Below are 21451 nucleotides of genomic sequence, written 5' to 3'. Positions count from 1 at the left end.
TTCTACAAGCACTTCAAATTCAATACATTTAGTTCATTATCTGCTCCCCTCTTGCTATTGCCAAGCTTAAAATAGTAATTTCCTCCCTTTCCCTTGCTTCCTACATCCAATCAATTACCATGCCACTTTACCTCCGTTTTCTAAATAACTTTAAAATCTACCCATCTCTCTCCATTTCCCAGCCACTACCTTAGTTCAAGCTGTCATGTCTCATGTGTCTTCTATAACAGCACTCTTGCAGGTCTCTTTGATCCTAATTTCACTCACTCACCATAATGCAGTCAAGTGATTTCCTTCTAATGTTTAGACTAGATCCTGTCCTTCCCAGATTAAAATTCTTTAATGACTTTGTACTACCCTTGGGATAAAGTTCACTTTCTTTATATAGGGGTCCCTTTAAGATTTAATCCCTCCTTACTTTGCTGGCTTCATTGAGACTCCCTTCCTCCAACACTATGCTCTACACACAACAAATCACTTAGGGCTCCTAGACTGCATACGATGTTTCACTCCTGGCCTTTGCACACGCTTTTTCTTCTTTCTGGAATTCCTTTCCCGCATTCTAGACCTACAGGTCTTGGCTTAGACATTATTTCTTCCTGGAATCTGTCTCCAAACCTGTTTTGGTTGGATGCTTTCTTCTGTATTCCCACATCACACTCTGTAAGGACTCGTCTATAGAGTTCCTTCCTCTCTTTCAGTAGTCTATAAACTCCTTAGAGGCAGGGACTGCTTATCCACTGCAACCCAGTACCCAACGCAACAATTAGCACATAGTATGAGCTCACTAAATGTTTGCTGAGTGAATGAATGAACAAAGGGATGGAAATGCGCTGTCACTTTGAAGGCAAAAATGGTACTACTGGCCTATTATCTTTACATCCCATCCTATTATTCTGAATTTGACTGTGTCTCCCAAGCTCTCTTACCTAATTGCCTTTGTGATCCTGACTCACAAACAGGAAGCAGCTAAAAATGGGGTAGTGTATAACTGAATAATGAAGAGATTTCTAAAAATCACAACTCTGAAGTAGCCATACAATAAGAAATCAAGGAAAGTTTCCTACAGCAAGAAATGCTTAATGACATTAACATCATAGCTGTCAACATTACTCACTAAAGAAATGTGGTTCTCTGGAGAAATATTACTAAATTTGGCAAGAAATTTCTCAGCAGCATTCCTTTTGGCTTGCTTTTTTGATGCCCCCTTTCCTGAACAAAGAAAAAGAAATGGTAGATTTAGAAAAGAAATTAAGTGTCCACAGAGGATGATCAAACTGTATAAAGTATTGTATTTAATCAGAGAACCTCATGGTTTTTATTATATGCTAGACTATGTTCTTACTGACCTGGTATCTTTGTTTGTTGTGTTATTTCTTTTGTATAGCTATTAATTCTTTTTTTTTTTTTTTGAGATGGAGTCTTGCTCTGTCACCCAGGCTGAAGTGCAGTGGTGCAATCTTGGCTCACTGCAACCTCCGCCTCCTGGGTTCAAGCAATTCTCCTGCTTCAGCCCCTCCAAGTAGCTGGGATTACAGGTGCCTGCCACCACACCTGGCTAATTTTTTATATTTAGCACAGACAGGGTTCTGCCATGTTGGCCAGGCTGGTCTCGAACTCCTGACCTCAGACGATCGGCCCACCTCAGCCTCCCAAAGGGCTGGGATTATAGGTGAGCCACTGTGCCTGGCCTGTATAGTTACTAATTCTTACACTTTTGAAGGCATTTGTTTTAAGTTTTTAATAGTTATGCTTTCTGTTTTTCTATAATAATTGTATTTTCCTATGTCTAGCATTACTGAACCACATTTGGTTTAATTCTGACCAATTATTCATATTTATTAAAATACATCTGAATTATAACTCCTCTCTCTCAATGTCTATTTCCTGCTTGTGATCTTCTCTAAACTGACAATTATATGGAATTCCTTTAAACAGGAATAAGAAAGGCACAGGGGATGCTGGAGTTGAAAGATACCACAAATATCTATCTCCATGTTTTTGTTTTATAGATTAAAAAACTGAGGTCCAGAGAGATTAAGTAATTTGCTTAACTTTGCAAATCAAGGACTGCATCAAAAATGGAAGTTGAGGTTCTTGCTTTTGACCTGGTGCTTTCTGTAAGAGCCCACACTACCTCCCAAAGGCACACAGTTTCTTATTACTTGAAACTATTATCTAGTTAAGGTAAAATCCCATTTTAAGCCACTTTAAAAAATGACAAAAACATGCCAGAGAAGTTAACAGGAATTCTCACTAGTACTTTCTAAAGTGACAGTGTTTCTTACAGCTTATATCCTTTATAACATAGGAGTTGCTACAATTAAGAAAGATAATTTTCATTTTTATCTCACTGCAATTATTTGCCATCTAGTCTCTTATTAATCATATCGTTTTCAAGGGTAATCTTCCTCTAGTCCTATTTTCTAGATAGAATAGCTATTAAATAAAATCCAAGAGATTTGCTATAGCTTTGTCTCCAAAATGAGTTTTTTTTAAGTCACTAATTTATCAATGAAGACTGTTTAAAGTACAGAGCCAATAGTTTCTATTAATAATCTCTGATTTTTAAAAATATCAAATTAAGACTAAGTATCTTAAGCCAAATATTTATACTTAAGTTCAGCCTCAGAAAGTCAGAGACTATAAAAGAGGAGTGTATCAACTTTTCTGCATAGAAATACTGGAAAACATTATGACAGAAATTTCTATAGTCATTCATCATCTGAAAATATTTCAAATGCCTTTAATTATAAGAAATAAGTACCAGTTTCCATAAATGACTCTAGCCTGCAAATTGTGGTATATTCTCTCTTATGAGCAGGTCCTCCCTCCTGGGAAAGGGTATATTCAGGAAGTCTCCAGCCATGATGAATAGCCAATTCCTATAAAATCAAGATGAGGCTTTAATAGTAATTTTATGCAATGGCTCAATCACATAAGTATTTTCTTAATTTTGATCCCATTTCTATGTATATGTTTGAAAAGAATAGTGATTTTCTGCAACGGAAAAAAGAGGGAAGACCCTCTATTTCTCAGAGACATTCCTGCATTTTGTATCTTTATATCCCAATACCAAAACTGAATCAGTTTTCTGCTATGAATGGTGTTCTTGAATTAAACCATAGTGAGCTGGTATGAGACTTCAACTAGAAAAACAGGCTACTACCGCCCTCTTTGGGAACACCAGAGGAGACCATCTACAGGTTTCACTGCCATCAGTTCCTAAAGTCCCTCCCCTCCTAGCTATAGACTTCCAAACCCACAGCTGGCCAAGAACACATGAGTAGGGACAGCAAACAACAGACTTGGATGAGGTGGGGGACAGAAGGTGAAGAAAACTATAGAAAAGCTCATAGTGCTGGAAAAAGAGACCAAAGGACTGGCTGAATAATGGGGAGGGGAATGGCCTAACAGAGCACATGAATAGTCTGCAAGGATATTCTGCATATAGAAATTCAAAGCTGAATATGTGTGCATATGTGAGTGTGTGTAGATATAAATTTTTTTTTTTTCGATAGAATAAGCAAATAAGCAGACTCCTTTTCTTGAGTTAGGTTCACTGATTTGATTTAGGCTCTTTATAAAGTCTTCTGTCTCAACAGAAGTAGAAAGAGATTTGTCACAAGAGTAGCAAGAACTATTCTTAAAGTATAAAACACTCTACCCATGTGCACTGAGGGCCTATTGATCTTAAATGAGAATTGTATAAGCCAAAGGCAAATACTGTATATGGAATAATTTCAAGTTAGCTCTATAAATCTAATGATCGTAAGTTGGAAAACAAAATATATCACTATCTTGTCTTTAAAATATTAATTCCTTGTGTTAGCCCCTCTGATATTACAAACTTATTATATATTTCATCAGTAGGCAAAGAACTGTACAACTTACCTGTAATGAACCAATAGGATTAAGCTGGTTCTTTGGTTGCTTGGAAGGGTCAGGCATTAAGGGATCAGGAACTGCAAAGCTAAATATTTTTTAAAAGTGTTATAAAACAAAATAATTTCCCCCAAATTATGAAATAAATGACAAGCATTTTCTAATTAACTCTCTATGTCTTTGCTCTTGTCATTCCTTCTACATGGAATGCCCTTTTCTCAGGCCTCTTCTATGGGAATCTGATCTGTCATCCAAGATATATCTCAAATGACACTTTCTCCAAGAAGCCTATCCTTTTACCCCAGTGGTTTATAATCTCTCCCTTCTTTGAAACATTATAACACACGGTTTAATCCTTTCTTGAGGAAATTGTTTTACCATAAATTATATACTCTTACAAATACATATAATTTGTCCATCCTTCACCATACATACCTCTCCCCTATTCAGACTATAAGCTCCTTGAGGTAGGGCCTACGTATCACTTACCTACATAAGCTTTGTGGCGTTTTGCACGTAATAGGCATGTCATAAAAAAATATTTAAAGAATACTCTGTTACAACTATGCAAAAAATAGAAGAGTAACAATGATCCAGAAAATTGAATCTGGCAATGTGAACAATACAGATTATTTATAAACATTGTTTTTTCATCCAGAGAACTATGAAGAGAGATCTGTTTGATCTATCATCTGCTCAGTGCTGGGATAATCCTCTAAGATTTACATGTATCCTGCATAAAATAGATGGCTTAGATGAATTTGGTTTTAGCATGTGGGGATTATGATTAGGGAAAAAGAGAACCTCTTCTAGGGAGTTGGGAATTACTAGTTACTTGGCAGGTCAGTGCTTAAAATTGAATAAGCGGCATTTCAAGGTTACTACCACCTAGGCAACTGGAGTCATTTTTCCATGACAAGTGAGGTTTAGTTATTGCCACTTCCTCAAGGTTTTTTTTTTTTCTTTTTCTCCAACTGCGAGAACTTCAAGCTTTACATAGGCTGATGAGATATGAGTATTCACTTACAATGCTGCATGCCGAAGCTACCCAAATAATTGTGATGGAGAAGTGAGAAAGTCTCTGTATTAAGTCAGGCCACTTTAGGCCTGATTACAGCTTAGTAATTCCCATTTTATCTGTCAAGAAGCACAAATATAGTAAAGTTTGTTAGCTTTTTTTGCTGACAAAGTGAAGTGCCCAGGTGCAGAAAGGACACTCTATACCCCTCATTTCTACAAGTGTACTTACTGGTTGGGTTCACCTTCAGGCTGTACAGAAACAGCATGGCCATCACCAGTGGGGGAGAACCCAATACCTGCCATGTCATTTGGCATGTCTTTTGTTTGTTTGGAGACAGAGTCTTGCTCTGTTGCCCAGGCTGGGGTGCAATGGTGCGATCTCAGCTCACTGCAACCTCTGCCTACTGGGTTCAAGGGATTCTTGTGTCTCAGCCTCCCAAGTAGCTGGGATTACAGGAGCATGCCACCACACTTGGTTAATTTTTTGTATTTTTAGTAGAGATGGAGTTTCACCATGTTGGCCAGGCTGGTCTCGAACACCTGACTCAAGTGATCTGCCCATCTTGGCCTTCCAAAGTGCCAGGATTACAGATGTGAGACACCACGCCTGGCCTTTTCTTTGAGACTGGGTTTCACATGCTAGAGTTCAGTGGCGCAATCTCGGCTTACTGCAATCTCTGCCTCCCAGGTTCAAGCGATTCTTGTGCCTCAGCCATCCAAGTAGCTGGGATTACAGGCACCTGCCACCATGCCTGGCTAATTTTTGTATTTTTAGTAGAGACGGGTTTGGCCATGTTGGCCAGGCTGGTCTTGAACTCCTGGCCTCAAGTGATCCACCCACCTCAGCCTCCCTAAGTGCTGGGATTACAGGCGTGAGCCACCCTGCCCAGCCTGGCATAGATCAATTATAATGCATGACCCTAGAGAATGAAGCATCATCTTGTGAAATGCAAGGCTTATCTTGGGCAGCTGCTTATCTAGAGGGTTGCCGTGTCACTGGTTAGTTCTTAACTACCCAAACGGTTTAGAATGATTTACAAAAAGAGAGGAATACTACATGAGAACCTAACTACACCCCTAATCCAAAAGCCTTTCTATGACTAGGAACAAAAAACCCATCCCAAATTCCCTGGGTCTCTACTGTCGGCTATAAGCAGATTACACCAGATCGTACTTCAGGCTAATGTGAGTGCATGCACAAGAAGAATTTGAAAGTATGCCAAGCTCCAGAGTACACCCAGTGGACACTACTATAATATGTGAGATGCTCCAGGACCAATATTCTATCCAGAAACACCTAGAGTAGTAAAAAATCTTACTTTGGAAAGATATGTCAAGAATATCCCACTTAACATTATCTTCTTTTGGTATATATTATATAATAAAAGAAAACCTCTGCCTGCTTCTTCAAAATTATAATTCCTAAAAGAGTACTTTTAGTGGATCTTTCTCCATCTCACACTTTGTTGTCTTCAATGTATAAATAATCAAAGTCTAAATACAAAATGTTAATATTAATATTTGCAAGAAGCACTGATTTTCTACTGTTGCACCCCATGTTAAAAAAAAAAAAAAGTAAAGCCTAATTCATGAGCGCCTTCATTTAACAGCTAACTGCTGGATTTGATTCAATAAAGTTTTCTTCCATGGATAAGTCTTCATAAGGAAATATAATTAGAGAGGTAGGATGCTAACAACTGTTCACTTTGTTGCTTTTGTAAGCATGTTGAAATTTTTAATCTTACCTCAGCCATGATATTTTTGAGCTGCTGAATACAAAGAAATTTAGCTCACCAAATACTTGCATTGGCTTTCAAAATGTTTATGGCAGCCTCTGCAGCTCTATGTTTCGCCAGCTTCTTACTTGTACCTTCACCTGAATTAAGATTTAAAAAAAGAAGTCTTTATCCCCTACAAAAATGTGCAGCTTACAGAGATGTTTTCAAAACACACAAAAAGTCACTATAGATTTTACATACACATACTAGGTAATAAAAATATACACTACATGTGGTTACACACTAATAAAATACTCACCAGGTGAAAAATATTTCAAAAAATAACTTTTAAAGTTCTATATATTTAATTCTATGCATACCTGCATAAAAATCCTTATTTCTACATTATATATGTTTATTACATAACAGGGTAATAAAGTAGACCATGTCACACCTCTGAAGAAATGCAGCTTAGTATTTTACTCTTCCTTCATTCCTGGAGGGGAAATTCTTCTGCAGCAAGAAGTTTCTTTTAAAGGAACCATTTACAGCAGAATTGTTTGACAGCAAAATATGCATAATTTTATTCGAATAGCCTGTCCTATAATGTATCAAACTGCTCTGCTAGGCTTAGCAGTCATGATTATGTGTTGGGTACAACAGGAAAGTGTTTTACGAAGTAAGGTGACAGCTTGTTATGTATCTTCTGGACAGTCTGTATCTTCTGCATGGGTAGCTAAGTTGGGACCGGGGATAAGACTGATGTCTAATTTCAGTAAGCAATCGCAATGGCAAATGATAAATTCAATCTTTTTCCTTTTAAGTTCAAACTCCCATACCCTCATGGGATAAGTTTTAAGTGTGGCCCTCAAGTGTGAGAAGATACACAAACCACATATTTATCTGCTAACAGAGGTATTAGGGATATAGCATACAGGGGCCCTGCCCTCAAGAGCCAACAGCCTGGTGTGGGATTTTTGTCTGTTAATAGGCACCTGAAATATGGAATGGGATATGTTACAACAAGACTAAGTGCAGGCTGTAGGGGAGCACATAAAAGCAGCGGTTCTCCGACTCTTTGTAAGGATTCAGAAAGGTTTCATGAAGGAAGAGATAACTAAATGGAGACCTAAATGATGAGTAACAGCTAATAAAGTGAAGAGAGATGGGGGAGTAGGAAGAGCATTCTAGGCAGAGAAAAAGAGCACCTGCAAAGGCTCAAAGGCAACATACAGCACAGTGTTCTCAAGAATCCCAAGTAGTTGGCTTTGGCCAAAGTGTAAGAGCTTTTTTTTTTTTTTTAATTTTTTTATTTTTTTTATTTTTCAGTAGAGACGGGGTTTCACCAGGTTAGCCAGGATGGTCTCGATCTCCTGACCTCGTGATCAGCCCGTCTCAGCCTCCCAAAGTGCTGGGATTACAGGCTTGAGCCACCGCGCCCGGCAGTGTAAGAGCTTTTTTAAAGTGTAAGAAGCAAGGCTGTAAGTCATGTTAAGAAACATGGTATTGTGCTGGGCTCAGTGGCTCACACCTATAATCCTAGCCCTTTGGGAGGCTGAGGCGGGTGGATCGCCTAAGGTCAGGAGTTCGAGACTAGCCTGGCCAACATGGCGAAACCCCGTCTCTACTACAAATACAAAAATTAGCCGGGCGTGGTGGCAGGCACCTGTGATCCCAGCTATTCAGGAGGCTGAGCCAGGAGAATCGCTTGAACCCAGGGGGCAGAGGTTGCAGTGAGCCGAGATTGTGCCACTTCATTCAAGCCTGGGTGTAAGAGTGGAACTCTGTCTCGGAAACAAACAAACAAAAAACATGTGTTTATCCAGAGGGTTACAGGGAAACCACTGAATGGATTTTGAGAAGAGGAAGACATATGAATGCTAGAAGGAATACTGGTTGTTAAGGGTGGGTGAGGTGGCTCACGCCTGTAATCCCAACACTTTAAGAGGCTGAGGTGGGAAGATTGTTTGACGCCAAGAGTTCAAGACCAGCCTAGGCAATGCAGTGAGACCTTGTCTCTATTAAAAATCAGAAAAATGGCCGGGCGTGGTGGCTCACGCCTGTAATCCCAGCACTTTGGGAGGCCGAGGTGGGCGGATCACAAGGTCAGGAGATCGAGACCATGGTGAAACCCCGTCTCTACTAAAAATAGAAAAAAAAAATTAGCCGGGCGCAGGGGCGGGCGCCTGTAGTCCCAGCTACTCGGGAGGCTGAGGCAGGAGAATGGCGTGAACCCGGGAGGCGGAGCTTGCAGTGAGCCGAGATTGCGCCACTGCACTCCAGCCTGGGCGACAGAGCGAGACTCCGTCTCAAAAAAAAAAAAAAAAAAAAAAAAAAAAAAAAAAAAAAATCAGAAAAATTAGCTGGGCATGCTGGTGTGCACCTGTAGTCCCAGCTACTCGGGGGGCTGAGGCAGGAGGATTGCTCCAGTCCAGGAGATTGAGGCTGCAGTGAGCTATGATCATGCCACTGTACTCCCCGACAGAATGAGACCGTCTCAAAAAAAAAAAAAAAAAATGAACACTGGATGTCACGTGACAAAAGGACATCACAAGACTAGAAGGTAAACATGTAGCTACAAGAATGCAGCTACAATCCAAGTGAGAGATGATGGTCGCCTAGGCAGTGGCAATGGCCAGGAGAGAGAAGCAGACAGATTCAGTGGCTATTTAGTGGATTATTAAACTCCAACGGATGGAGTTTAATAACAGACTGGACAAGAGGGAGGGAGAGGGGAAGTAGTTAGGAAGACAAAACCCACATGTCTACTGAACTAGGTGATTGTGGAGCCTTTACAGAGAAAGGGAATGCAGGAAGAATGGGTTTGAGGGAAAAGATGGATTCAGTTAGGGACAATGAGAGGCTTGAGGGGCCTCTGTGTCATCCAAGCAAAGATGCTCAGCAAGCATAGACTGATACACTATTCTGTAACTGGGCTTGGGATGTAGACAGACATTTCAGAATTATTAGCCTTTAGATAGTATCGGAAGCCATGGAGGCAGATAAGCTTGCACAGGAAGCCATGGTAGTGTGAGAAGAGGGCGTAGGCAGAATGGTTGCCATAGGTTGTTAATTTGGGGTCTAAAACACATCAAGAGGGAAAAAGCCTCCTTTTTCTTGAATTCTTCCTGATTATCTAGAAATAGACTAGCTAAAGTAAGTAATGCAGTGTTGACTCTATGGTTCCCATGGGGACCCTTCCGGCCAGCACCTACAATCTAACTGCCTCACACAAAAAGTTTTAAACTTTTCTTAAAGTGGTGTCAATTAAAATAAAGGACTCCAAACTTCCAGGGACACAAACAAATGCTGCCGTCAGATTTACCAGATGGCAGAACTTGAGCCTTCCTACTAAATTTTTTTCTTGGCATCCTTCCAAATTAAATTTAGCATCCAATGTTTTGTGTTTGCAATTAAATAGATACATAAGAAAAATAATGTCCACATTTACAAATGAGCAACTTTAGTTATCATTTGCTCAAGCTCACAGACCAAAAGAAAGCATGAACTTTAAAATTTCATTGCTATGTGACTTCATTGCTACAGGCATGTTACTTATCTCTCTGAACCTGTTTCTTCTTGTTTAAAAAGTGGATAATATACAAAATATCTGTTACGTTTCAAAAACTAGAAGTTATTATGCAATATAATGTATGAGGACCTTCTCCCCTTCCTCATTTTGTTTGGATACAGAATCAAAAGTGGTACAATGGACCTAAAGGGCCAAATGAGTCCATAAAGAGAGGAGAGATGCGCAGAAAATTCTGGGGTCATGCCTGCTGGTATCTGCTATAATCTATGAAACTTCACAGTACCTAGGGACCCAGCTATGATTGCTCCAAGAACCTTTCCTGCTTCCCTTTAATTCTTAGAAGAACCCTAGGAGGATCATGGGGTATGAAAAGAGTCGTGCAGGATGGCTGGGTAACTTTTTAGTTTCTGAGCTTCTTTGGTATCTGGGGAAGAGAAAATTAGGAAGAGAATCAGATGAAGCTGAAAAGCCCTAACGATCTGAGATGAGAGGTCTCAGTTTCAGAACCTGTTCCTCACAGCTGTCTGGCAAAAAGAGCACTTTTCCGAAATGAAAAGCAACACCAAGTATTGACTGCCAACCCACTCGGTCATCCAGGTTAACTGTGTATACAGACCTGTGCAGGTTATGTCACCAACGGTTACTCTGAAGGTGAATGTGGGCACATGTATTTGCACATCAGATCTTTCACATTCATAAACTGGGATGTTCTTGGTCTTCATGCCGTATTCGTGTAATACCTGAATCGGTGTTTTCCCTGGCTTAGCTGTTATCATCTTCCCCAAACTGCAAAAACCAGAAAAAGGTGTGCTTTGCATGCCAAATTGGAGACTGAAGCAGAAGCGTACAGAGGCCAGTTTTGACCGCCACCGACGGTGACGAGGGAGGCGCGGAGTTCCCCGGAGGCCAGGGCCAGAGCTGGAGAGGCTGGGGCTCACCTGTCTTCCGGCCCCGCTGCGGCAGTCACCCCGAAGGGGCAGGCGGGGTGAGCGAGGTCTTTAGAGAGAGAACTTGAATGCGGGTAGGAGACAGTCTCAACAGAACAGGGCTAGTAGCAGCGCCGCAGCCTCTCAGGACAAACCTGACGATCTCTTCCCCGGCGCGGCGACCGCGCGCCACCTCCATCGCCCCGCACGCCGCCTGGGGCCACGAGAGGGGCGGGGCCCGGCCGCAGACCCCAACCCTCGCAACCGAGAGGGCGGGGCCGAACGCCCACAGCCGCGGAGGCGTGGGCGCCAGGCAGGGCTTTACCCAGAATGCCTCTGGAGGGCCGGCTCCCCGCGCCCCGGTCTCGCCGCCCAACGCTCCCGGCCCTGGGGCCCCGACTGCCCGCACGCTGACCTGAAGGTCCCACTGTCCTCGCGCTCCAGCGGCGGGGCCTCGGCGCGGTGCCTGCTCTGGGACATGGCGAGAAGGGACGGTTCAGCGGGTGGAGGAAGAGCGGTGCGGAGCGACGTGCTAGCTCCCCGGGTCGCTGGTCCCCAGGAGGAGCTCCAGCGCCGCCGCCGCCGCCTCCGACTCCCCCTCCTCCTGCTTGCGTTCCTCTAGCGAGGGGGCGGGAAGGGCGGGGGCGGAGCCTTGGTGCCGTAGCTCCGGCTACGCCCCCTCGCTGCCCCTCAGCGGGCCTCGGTCCCGGCCCAGCCCCGCCTCTGTCCCCTCCAGGGTCCGCCTCCTTCCCGCCCGTCTCCGCCCCGCTCCCGCCTGGGCACAGGCATTGGGCTCCCGGGGTTCTCAGCGCCCGCCTCTGCCGGCCCTGACCAGCCTGCAGTAACTGGCCCTCAGGCCGTAGTTCTTTGTCCTTAGGAGGAGGCCGTTTCTTTCCCGGAGAGAGAGATTAGAGGGATTGTCCGGCGTGGGTCTAGGGTCGTTGAGGCCTGAAGTTAACCCTTTGAGGGGAGGACGGATTGGGGGCTGTGTCACTTTAAGAAAAAGATTTGAAAATTCGGAAGGCAGAATTCCAGGGAGTCTCCCGGGCCTGGTTCTGAAGCTTGAGACCCCGGATATGTACGCTCCAGGGGGCTGCGGTGGGCTCTTCGGGTCCCCGAGCCCGGTGTTTAGGAACACGCGGGGACGTCCAAACACCCCCTCCTTTCCCGCCAGGCGGGCTCCTTTGTCTTCTGGGCTTTCGTCGCGAGACGGAATGCTGGGTCAGTGCATCCCAGCAAAACGTTAGGAGTAAACGAAGGCCTTTCTGGGGACCTGTGTAGTCGGTTGTAATGGCGTTTGCCTGGGATGCAGCACCTTTGGTGGGCCATTGGATGTCGTGTCGCTTCTCCAGGGGCTTGCTAGGCACTAGCTGAAATGCCGTCCTGTGCTTACGCGGTGTTATGGAAGATTGCTTTGCACGATGCTCTTCGTACGAAAGGATATTATTAAAAGTGATTTATGGCCGGGCGCGGTGGCTCACGCCTGTATTCCCAGCACTTCGGGAGGCCGAGGCAGGCGGATCGCCTGAGCTCAGGAGTTCGAGACCAGCCTGGACAACATGGTGAAACCCTGTCTCTACTAAAAATACAAAAATTAGCCGGGCGTGATGGCATGCGCCTGTAATTCCAGCTACTCGGGAGGCTGAGGCAGGAGAATCGCTTGAACCCGGGAGGCGGATGTTGCAGTGAGCCGAGATAGCGCCACTTCGCTCCAGCCTGGGCGACAGAGTCAGACTCCATCTCAAAAAAAAAAAAAAAGTGGTTTGTTATTTTGTTAGCATGTGAGCCCTGGATGCTTGAAAGCAAGTGAAAGATGTTCCGAATCTAATCAAATTATATCATTTGATGCTTTAATTAGAGCCTATTCTCTCTTCTTCTCCATCTATATATGTATGTATATAGATTACTATCCATCACTGTTTTAATGGATATCTTATTGGAAGGGATACATAGTCACTATTTCAAAATATATGAACTCCGCATAACACCTATGCCAAAACATTTCAGCACTCAGATAAAGTTCATTTTTAGCCACAAAATCACTTAAAAACAGGCCAGAACTTTATATAGATAGCTCTTATTACTATCCCAGTAGCTGGGATAATAATGAAACAAAAAGATGCAGCAGGACTCCATTTCAAAGGGATAGAGTCTATGTGTCCAACTTCAGAGTAAGAAACCACTAGGTAATAGTTTATATAGTTACTTACATGTAATGTGGCTTTATTTTTTTATAAAGATCTGCATGTAATTGTTTATATCTGTGAATTCATATTTAATATTAAACACAGTTTTGTAAACATGTAAGATGGAAAATGAATGAAATGCTCTATCAATGAACTGTATGCCGTGAGGATTCAAAACAGCACTTTCGTGTTGCCAAAATTCCAGTGTGGACTTGTGAAGGAATTCCCTTTGGACTAGGTCCACTGTAGATTGTATCCGGGACTATTGTTAGTGCCTAAATTGCATTGCTTCCCACAGCGCTATATACTTCCCTTAAAATTGGCCCATTGCCAGTGGCAAATCGCTATCTACTGTGATCCTTATCATAGACATTGGTCATATTTTTACGTTATTAGTTTTCTGTGTATATTTTAGTGCTATAGCCTGCCATTCCAAATTAAACATGCTCTTAGCATATCGTTTTACATCGTTGATCTATAATTCATTACCTGAGCACATGAGCGGAGGCAGTGAATTATACAGTGGTAAACTACTTGGTGAAACCATGCTTTGTATTTTTAAGATGTATAATTATATTTAAAAACAAGCAATGCTTAATTTTGTGCCTGATTTTCGTCTTTAAAAATGGATTTATCTGGGGGTTGCAGTTGATGACATTTTGATTTTAATATGTTTGCTGCTGCTACCAAGAGCTTTGTCAAGCAAGTTGGAGATGGAGGGAGATTAGTTCCTGTTCCAAGCCTCAGTGAAGCTGACAAATATCAACCTCTAAGTCTGGTGGTAAAAAAGAAGCGATGCTTTCTGTTTCCTAGGTATAAATTTACTTCAACACCTTTTACACTGAAAGATATTCTCCTAGGAGACAGAGAAATTTCAGCTGGTAAGTTTAAATGTTTGGGAGTGCCAACTCATTCGTCTGTATTATTGGTAACCTAAACATAGGTCATATATGCTACTTACATTAGTAATACACATTTTCAATGATTAAAGCAACTTTTATTATGATGGTAGTATAATAATGTTATTAAGATTAACAATGCCGAAAGTTTGTATAATATCAAATCTCTTATTGGTCAAATAATTTTCAAATCTATCAATTATTTTATAAATTGTTTTAATCAGATCAACTTAGACTATGACATATTTCTTCATCTATAAAATGGGGTATTATTTGGGCTTACCTATCTTATATGGTCAAATGAGATGAAAGTAATTTGTATTTATTTTTTACAATGCAATTATTACAATTGGTAAACTGAAATGTATTTGAAGGGTAGGTTATTTAATAAGCTGATATTTTAATGAGTTACTGCTTATAAACGCTTATTTTTTCTTTGAATTGCCCAGTGGATCTTGATGCTTAAGAAGTTCTGTTGGCTGAATAGAAAATTTGAGTTCCTTTTAAGAATTCTGGCTATGTGTTTCTTTTAGTTGTAAGATTAATTGAATTACTACTTTAAATCTTGGTGAGTAATGTTGCCTTTCTCTAACATTTGGGTAATTGAGTCTTCAATTGTAAATTAACGTGTTACTGTATATAATATACATAAGATAAATTAAAGACGTTTTAAAAAGACTACGTTTCTTCTTGTAAAGGTATTTCATCTTATCAATTACTGAATTATGAAGATGAATCCGATGTTTCACTCTATGGAAGGCGAGGTAACCATATTGTAAATGACGTTGGGATTAATGTTGCTGGATCAGATTCCATTGCGGTGAAAGCTTCGTTTGGTATAGTAACCAAACATGAAGTGGAAGTATCAACACTACTCAAAGAAATTACTACACGGTCAGTATAATAATCCTAATATATTTCAGTGTTTTCATTAAATACTTTAGCTATATAAACTTCATTACAAAGAATGCTTAAAACATTGAGGTTGTATTTTACTAGTGTAATTTGCTAGGTATGTTTGAAATACATTAGTGGTATATCCAAACTTTGAATTAGGATAGATATCAAAAATCACTTGGTTTAAATCAGAGACCTCAGGGCCCCAGATCAAGGAGCTAACTGACGAAGACACAGAGAGGCTGCAGCTAGAGATTGACCAGAAAAAGGATGCAGAGAATCATGAGGCCCAGCTCAAGAACGGCAGCCTTGACTCCCCAGGAAAGCAGGAGACTGAGGAAGATGAGGAGGAGGAAGAGAGAAGGAGAAAGGAAAACTGAAGCCCAACCTAGGCAACGGGGCAGACCTGCCCAATTACCACTGGACCCAGACCCTGTCGGAGCTGGACCTGGCAGTCCCTTTCCGTGTGAACTTCCGGCTGAAAGGGAAGGACGTGGTGGTAGACATGCTGCGGTGGCACCTCCAGATGGGGCTCAAGGGGCAGCCAGCGATCATCTATAGGGAGCTCTACAATGAAGTGAAGGTGGAGGAGAGCTCGTGGCTCATTGAGGATGGCAAGGTGGTGACTCTGCATCTGGAGAAGATCAATAAGACGGAGTGGTGGAGCCGCTTGGTGTCCAGTGACCTTGAGATCAATACCAAGAATATTAACCCTGAGAATTCCAAGCTGTCAGACCTGGACAGTGAGACTCGCAGCATGGTGGAAAGGATGATGTATGACCAGAGACAGAAGTCCATGGGGCTGCAAACCTCAGACCAACAGAAGAAACAGGAGATTCTGAAGAAGTTCATTGATCAGCATCCAGAGATGTATTTTTCCAAGGCTAAATTCAACTAGCCCCTGTTTTTTCCTCCCTGAACTCTTGGAGCTGAGCTGCAACCACCCAGCTTTCTTTCCCACTCTTCTCTGGGACTTGTGGGCCTCAGGGCTTGGGGCAGGCATGGGACTGGCCCAGGCACACAGGTCCCAGGGCATCAGGGGAAAGGCTGGAGCTTGGGGTCTTGTCCTCCCTAGTTGGTCTACTGTTACACGTTAAAACAATTTGCCCAGTTTAAAAAAAAAAAAGTCACTTGGCTTAAACAAAACTTAATTGTTCCACAAAATTACTTTGGCTCTACACACATTTGCTAAATTATTAGATTTAAATAATAGAGGAATCTGTCTGCAACAAATAGAGTCCCCCCTCAAAAGACTTTCAACAGATGGAGTGAAACATTGTGTATAAGCATGTTTTAAGAAAACAGATAGGAGAGACAAATTATTACATTTCTTTTGGGTGTATTTTCTGACTATTAGGATTGCCTTGATTTACTATTAGGTGAACTATGAATGAATAACACATGACAGCAAAAAATGTACTTGATTATGTGTAATTAGATGTTACAGAGTCTTGTGAATGTATCTTCTTTATTTTAGAAAAATTAACTTTGACCACAGCTTGATACGTCAGTCAAGGAGCAGCAGAAAGGCAGTATTGTGTGTGGTCATGGAGAGCATCCGAACCACACGACAGTGCTCACTGTCTGTGCATGCTGGAATTCGAGGGGAAGCAATGCAGGTAAACCACACTCGTTGGGCTTCTCTTACTAACTAAAGTGTTGCCATGGGAATTTTTTTAAGTATTGAATTTCTCGTCAGACTTGTGTATTTTGTCAAATGTTCTGATGAAAGAGCTGCAGTTGTATGGGATTTTGCACAGCAATGTCTATTCTAGAGTATGAAAAAAAGAAATGTTGGGGTTCTAAACATGTGTAATATAATGCAAAAACAGTAATCCTTATGAAATTACATGCATACTGGAGTCCCTCAAATTACTATTTAAGTGTTGTTTTAAGAATAAAAATTGAGTGAGTTGAACTGATTTTAAGTGGTATAGTTTTTGGCTAGGCACAGTGGCTCACGCCTGTAACCCTAGCATTTTGGAAGGCCGAGGTGGGCGGATCACTTGCAGTCAGGAGTTGGAGATCAAGTTGGGTAACATAGAGAAACCCCATCTCTACTGAAAATACAAAAATTAGCCAGGTGTGGTGGTGCACCCCTGTAATCCCAGCCACTCAGGAAGCTGAGGCACAAGAATCGCTTAAACCTAGGAGGTGGAGGTTGCAGTGAGCCGAGATTGTGCCACTGCACTCTAACCTGGGTGGCAGAGTGAGACTCCGTCTCAAACAAAACAAAACAAGACAAAAACCCCAACCAAAAAAAAAAAAAAAAAAAAGTAACATAATGCAAAAACAGTAATCCTTGTGAAATTACATGCATAATGGAGTCCCTCATATTACTATTTAAGTGCTGTTTTAGGAATAAAAATTGAGTGCTTAAGCTGAGTTGTTTTTTAAGTGATAGAGTTTTTACACTTTGAATTTTTAAAAGCTGAATTTATATTTTTATATTCAAATAGTTTTTCAAAGTTAATATTATCAATGGCCATACATGCTTTATTCAAGGTTAGTTAAATCCTTTAAAAAATATTAGCTGCAAGGTGCAGTGGATCATGCCTGTAATCCCAGTGCTTAGGAAGACTGAGATAGAAAGACAGCCTGGGGCCAGGAGTTCAAGACCAACCTGAGCAAAATAATGAGACCTTGTCTCTACAAAAAATAAAAGAATTAGCTGGGTGTGGTGGCACACGCCTATAGTCCTGAGGCAGGGGGCTGCCTGTGGGGGTTTGGGTCATTGTCTTTTAGAATTTGGGAGCCTTTGAAGAGCCGTGGGCCCTCCCACCGCTATTGTGCTGGGGAAGATGTAGCAGCCTCTTCTCCAAACCACCCCTTTGCCTTCAGACTTCTCTGGGGCCAGCAACCACCCAACTAGGGACCTAGGGCCAAGGGCTCAGCTGATGACCATGGGCTCCGTGTCCAACCAGCAGTTTGCAGGTTCGAGCTCAGGACTTAGCGGGGACACCTTACGATGCAGGAGCAGCCAGGAGTTCAAGGTTACAGTAAGCTATGATTGTGCCACTTCCCTCCAGACTGGGTGACAGAGAGCGAGCCTGTCTCTGAAACAATAAAAAGAATTAGAAAATTATCTGTGTTTAATTTTCAGCTCAATTATGATATTGTTTGTCATTCAGTGACACCTAATAATGACTTGATTGGATTAAAACTCTGGAGGGCTTTGGAATGGTAGACAGGCTAGGCTGAAAACTTAAACTCTAGCACTGCTTTCTAAGATTTCCTGTTGAAAAAAAAGGCTTCTACTCCAGAGCATTATGGTTGTGGTAGCACTAATCATGGGCTGTAATACCAAAGTAAGTGAAAAGTGCAGAAGTATTTCCTAATATAGACTAGGAGTTTCTGTTGGACCAATTGGATCTCTGCTATAAAAAATGGTTTAATTCAAGCAGAATAATTCTTTACTTGGGAATTTTTTGTTTTGTTTGGTAGGATTTTATGAGATGTTTTGTTTCTCCAGAAAGCTATCCTTACGTGTTATAATACTTAATAATGTTATATATTTATTCAATATAGTTTCACTTTATGGATGAACAGAATCCCAAGGGAAGGGACAAAGCTATTGTTTTCCCAGCACATACAACCATAGCTTTCAGTGTTTTTGAACTCTTCATATACCTGGATGGTGCCTTTGGTGAGTTAAGGGTCTGCATGAAATACAAATGACTATATTTTTAAGGAGCATCCAACAGGGCATGGGCTCTCTCTCTCTCTCTCTCTCTCTCTCTCTCTCTCTCTCTCTCTTTTCTTGTGTCTAACAATTATAGAAGATGCTGTCAGCACTGTCAATCTTATGCTTGGGCAAAATAGCTGAGAAAGGTCTTCCCTTCCCTGCTTCCCCATTCCACTTTTCTGCTTCTTGGTGAAGGTTGTAAACTTTCCACTACCCAATTTAAAATTATAAATAAGAGCTAAAATGCCATCTACTGACAAAGTATTCCTTAGCTTACATGGGGAGATAATAAATGACTTTCTTATAGGTAGTTTTTGGTGGTGGCAAACAGAGGAGTAGGTAGATAGTAGGATGCCTGAAGTGTTAGGATTCCCAAACCAGGGCATCTAAAGACAGCTTTTCTTACTTCAGTTTTACTTATCATAACAAGCTTCCCCTTGCACTCTTCCTAAAAAATAACTTTAAAAGGTAAAAATACTTCCTCCAAAATTGTCACCTTGTATAATACCTAAGTGCAGCTCACTTTAGGTCTCTACATTTCACAGGTCTTTAAGGTCTGTTGGCCAACTGGAACAAGCCCAGGTGTAGCCCAAAGGATCAGGAAAGGGAGTCCCCTAGCCATGGTAATTTACAAATGTTTTTAGACCTGTTTTTGTTCATTTCTGCAATTTTGTAGGAGGAGGGAATAGGGAGTCCAGAAACAAAACAAAACTACATGTTAAGTAAATTGTTTTTTTAAAAAATATTTTTAATTTTTGTGGCTATATAGTAGATAGATATATATTTATTTATATATGGAGTACATGAGGTATTTTGATACAGGTATACAGTGCAATAATAATCACATCATGGAAAATGGGGTATCCATCCCCTCAAGCATTTATCCTTTGTGTTACAAACAATTCAATTATACTCTTTTAGTTATTTAGTTATTTAAAAATGTACAAATTCTTTTAGTTATTTAAAAATGTACAAATTCTCAGTCTAAGATGGAGAAAAAACTGTACAATTACATTGTTTTGACTATAATCACCCTATTACGCTTCCAAATACTAGGTCTTATTAAGTAAATTTTAAGTTTTTACAGTTTTATTGATGGTTGGGAGGAATGTAAATGGACTGATATATCCACAAGAATTTAAAATATACGTATAATTTGGACTTCCACTTCTAGGAATTTATCCTACAGATATATTTACACATATATGAAATGATATGAGTGCAAGTATATTCAGTCCTCAATAACAAGAGATTGGAAACAACTTTAAGGAGACTAAATAATGGTGCATCCTTACAAGAGAATACTATGAAGCCAATAAGAATATAATACTTTTAATGGATATTTTTAAAGAGCTGAGTATAATATGTAACTATTTGGGCATAAATAATTTTATACACATACATGTATACATACATCTTTCTTTATGCTTGTAAAATATATGGAGTATTTCTGGAGTATGAGCCCCTGAGGTAGAAGACTGTGGCTGGATACAGGGTGGACCAGAGACTTATTTGTCGCTGTATCTCCTTTTTGTATGAATTTTGTACCATGTGAATGTTACCTTTTCCAAAAGTATGTAAAAGTTAACTTTTTAAAAAATACAATGAATGGTTTGTACCAGAATTCATCACCCCATCAAACAATAAAACATGAATTATTCAAGTTATTACATCTTCTAACAATTTTTTTTGTAGACCTTTGTGTCACTTCAGTGTCAAAAGGAGGATTTGAAAGGGAAGAAACGGCAACATTTGCACTGCTGTACAGGTTGAGAAATATCCTATTTGAAAGAAGTATGTCCGTTGTGAATGTCTTTTTTTTCTTTCCTGGCTTAATGCATGAGGTTTTCTATTCAGTAATCCCATCTGTTAAGGAAAAATTTGAATTTAAAAGCCTGGCTGGTACAGTGGCTCATACCTATAATCCCAGCACTTTGGGAGGCCAGGGCAGGCAGATTGCTAGTGCTCAGAAGTTTGAAACCAGCTTGGGCAATGTGACAAAACCCCATCTGTACAAAGCATATAAAAGAAAAAAAATTAGTTGGTTGTGGTGGTGTGCATCTGTAGTCCCCGCTACTTGAGAGGCTGAGGTAGGAGGATCACTTGAGCCCGAGAGGCGGAGGTTGTAGTAAGTGGAGATTGCGCCACTGCCCTCTAGCTTGGGTGATAGAGCCAGAAAAAAAAAAAAAAGAAAAGCCAAATTATTTCATGACTAGTGGATTCACATATTTATTAATGCTATTTGCATTATGTATTTTTCATTTTCACTTCTAACACATTTCTGTTCTGTTTTTGTCTTTTTAGATAGAAGAGTGATGGATGTAATTTCTCGTTCACAGCTTTACTTGGATGATCTTTTTTCTGACTACTATGACAAACCTCTCAACATGACTGATATTTCACTCAAAGAAGGGACCCATATTCGAGTTAACTTACTTAATCACAACATTCCCAAAGGGCCGTGCATACTCTGTGGAATGGGGAACTTCAAAAGGGAGACAGTTTATGGGTGCTTTCAGTGTTCTGTTGATGGTCAGAAGTATGTGAGACTTCATGCAGTTCCTTGTTTTGATATTTGGCACAAGAGGATGAAATAAAATGAAAAATGAATATACCATGTTGGTGTTGTAGGTGCAGTTGTGCCACAAACCTTCCCTAAATTATCTAGGTTTGGTTTGATGAGTTAAATTAAAATGAGAAAAA

At 41.0% G+C, this 21451-nt stretch overlaps 2 protein-coding genes and 1 pseudogene across 4 annotated transcripts in view; 2 read left to right on the top strand and 1 right to left on the bottom strand.

Annotated features, from left to right (window-relative positions):
- The window catches only part of PRKRA (protein activator of interferon induced protein kinase EIF2AK2), a 20944-nt gene extending 9110 nt beyond the window's left edge, over positions 1-11834 (bottom strand). The window contains exons 1-6 of one of the 2 annotated variants that reach the window (XM_050750590.1): positions 11497-11834; positions 10772-10941; positions 6700-6781; positions 3895-3973; positions 2768-2885; positions 1118-1212 (exon numbers count right to left, since the gene is read on the bottom strand). In XM_050750590.1, coding sequence (XP_050606547.1) covers positions 1118-1212; positions 2768-2885; positions 3895-3973; positions 6700-6781; positions 10772-10941; positions 11497-11561 — 609 coding nt within the window. In that variant the 5' untranslated portion in view covers positions 11562-11834. Of the gene's footprint in view, positions 1-1117; positions 1213-2767; positions 2886-3894; positions 3974-4912; positions 6671-6699; positions 6782-10771; positions 10942-11496 lie in introns of those variants that run through there. The other variant, XM_050750591.1, reaches the window with a different exon arrangement.
- On the top strand, positions 11706-21451 carry PJVK (pejvakin). The gene is made up of 6 exons (XM_050750589.1): positions 11706-14148; positions 14865-15060; positions 16541-16682; positions 18592-18709; positions 20444-20542; positions 21053-21451. Exons 1-6 carry the CDS (start codon positions 13938-13940, stop codon positions 21343-21345), a joined length of 1059 nt encoding a protein of 352 aa, XP_050606546.1. The 5' UTR covers positions 11706-13937; the 3' UTR covers positions 21346-21451.
- Positions 15134-16174, top strand: LOC126933117 (nuclear migration protein nudC-like; annotated as a pseudogene). Its single transcript, XR_007718422.1, has 2 exons — positions 15134-15166; positions 15228-16174. The product of XR_007718422.1 is annotated as a nuclear migration protein nudC-like (transcript).

The sequence above is a fragment of the Macaca thibetana genome, chromosome 12 (genome assembly GCF_024542745.1).
Source record: "Macaca thibetana thibetana isolate TM-01 chromosome 12, ASM2454274v1, whole genome shotgun sequence".
In the NCBI taxonomy this organism is placed as follows: Eukaryota; Metazoa; Chordata; class Mammalia; order Primates; family Cercopithecidae; genus Macaca; species Macaca thibetana.
Note: the sequence above shows the minus strand (reverse complement) of the source record. Positions and strands in the feature narration are given on the sequence as shown.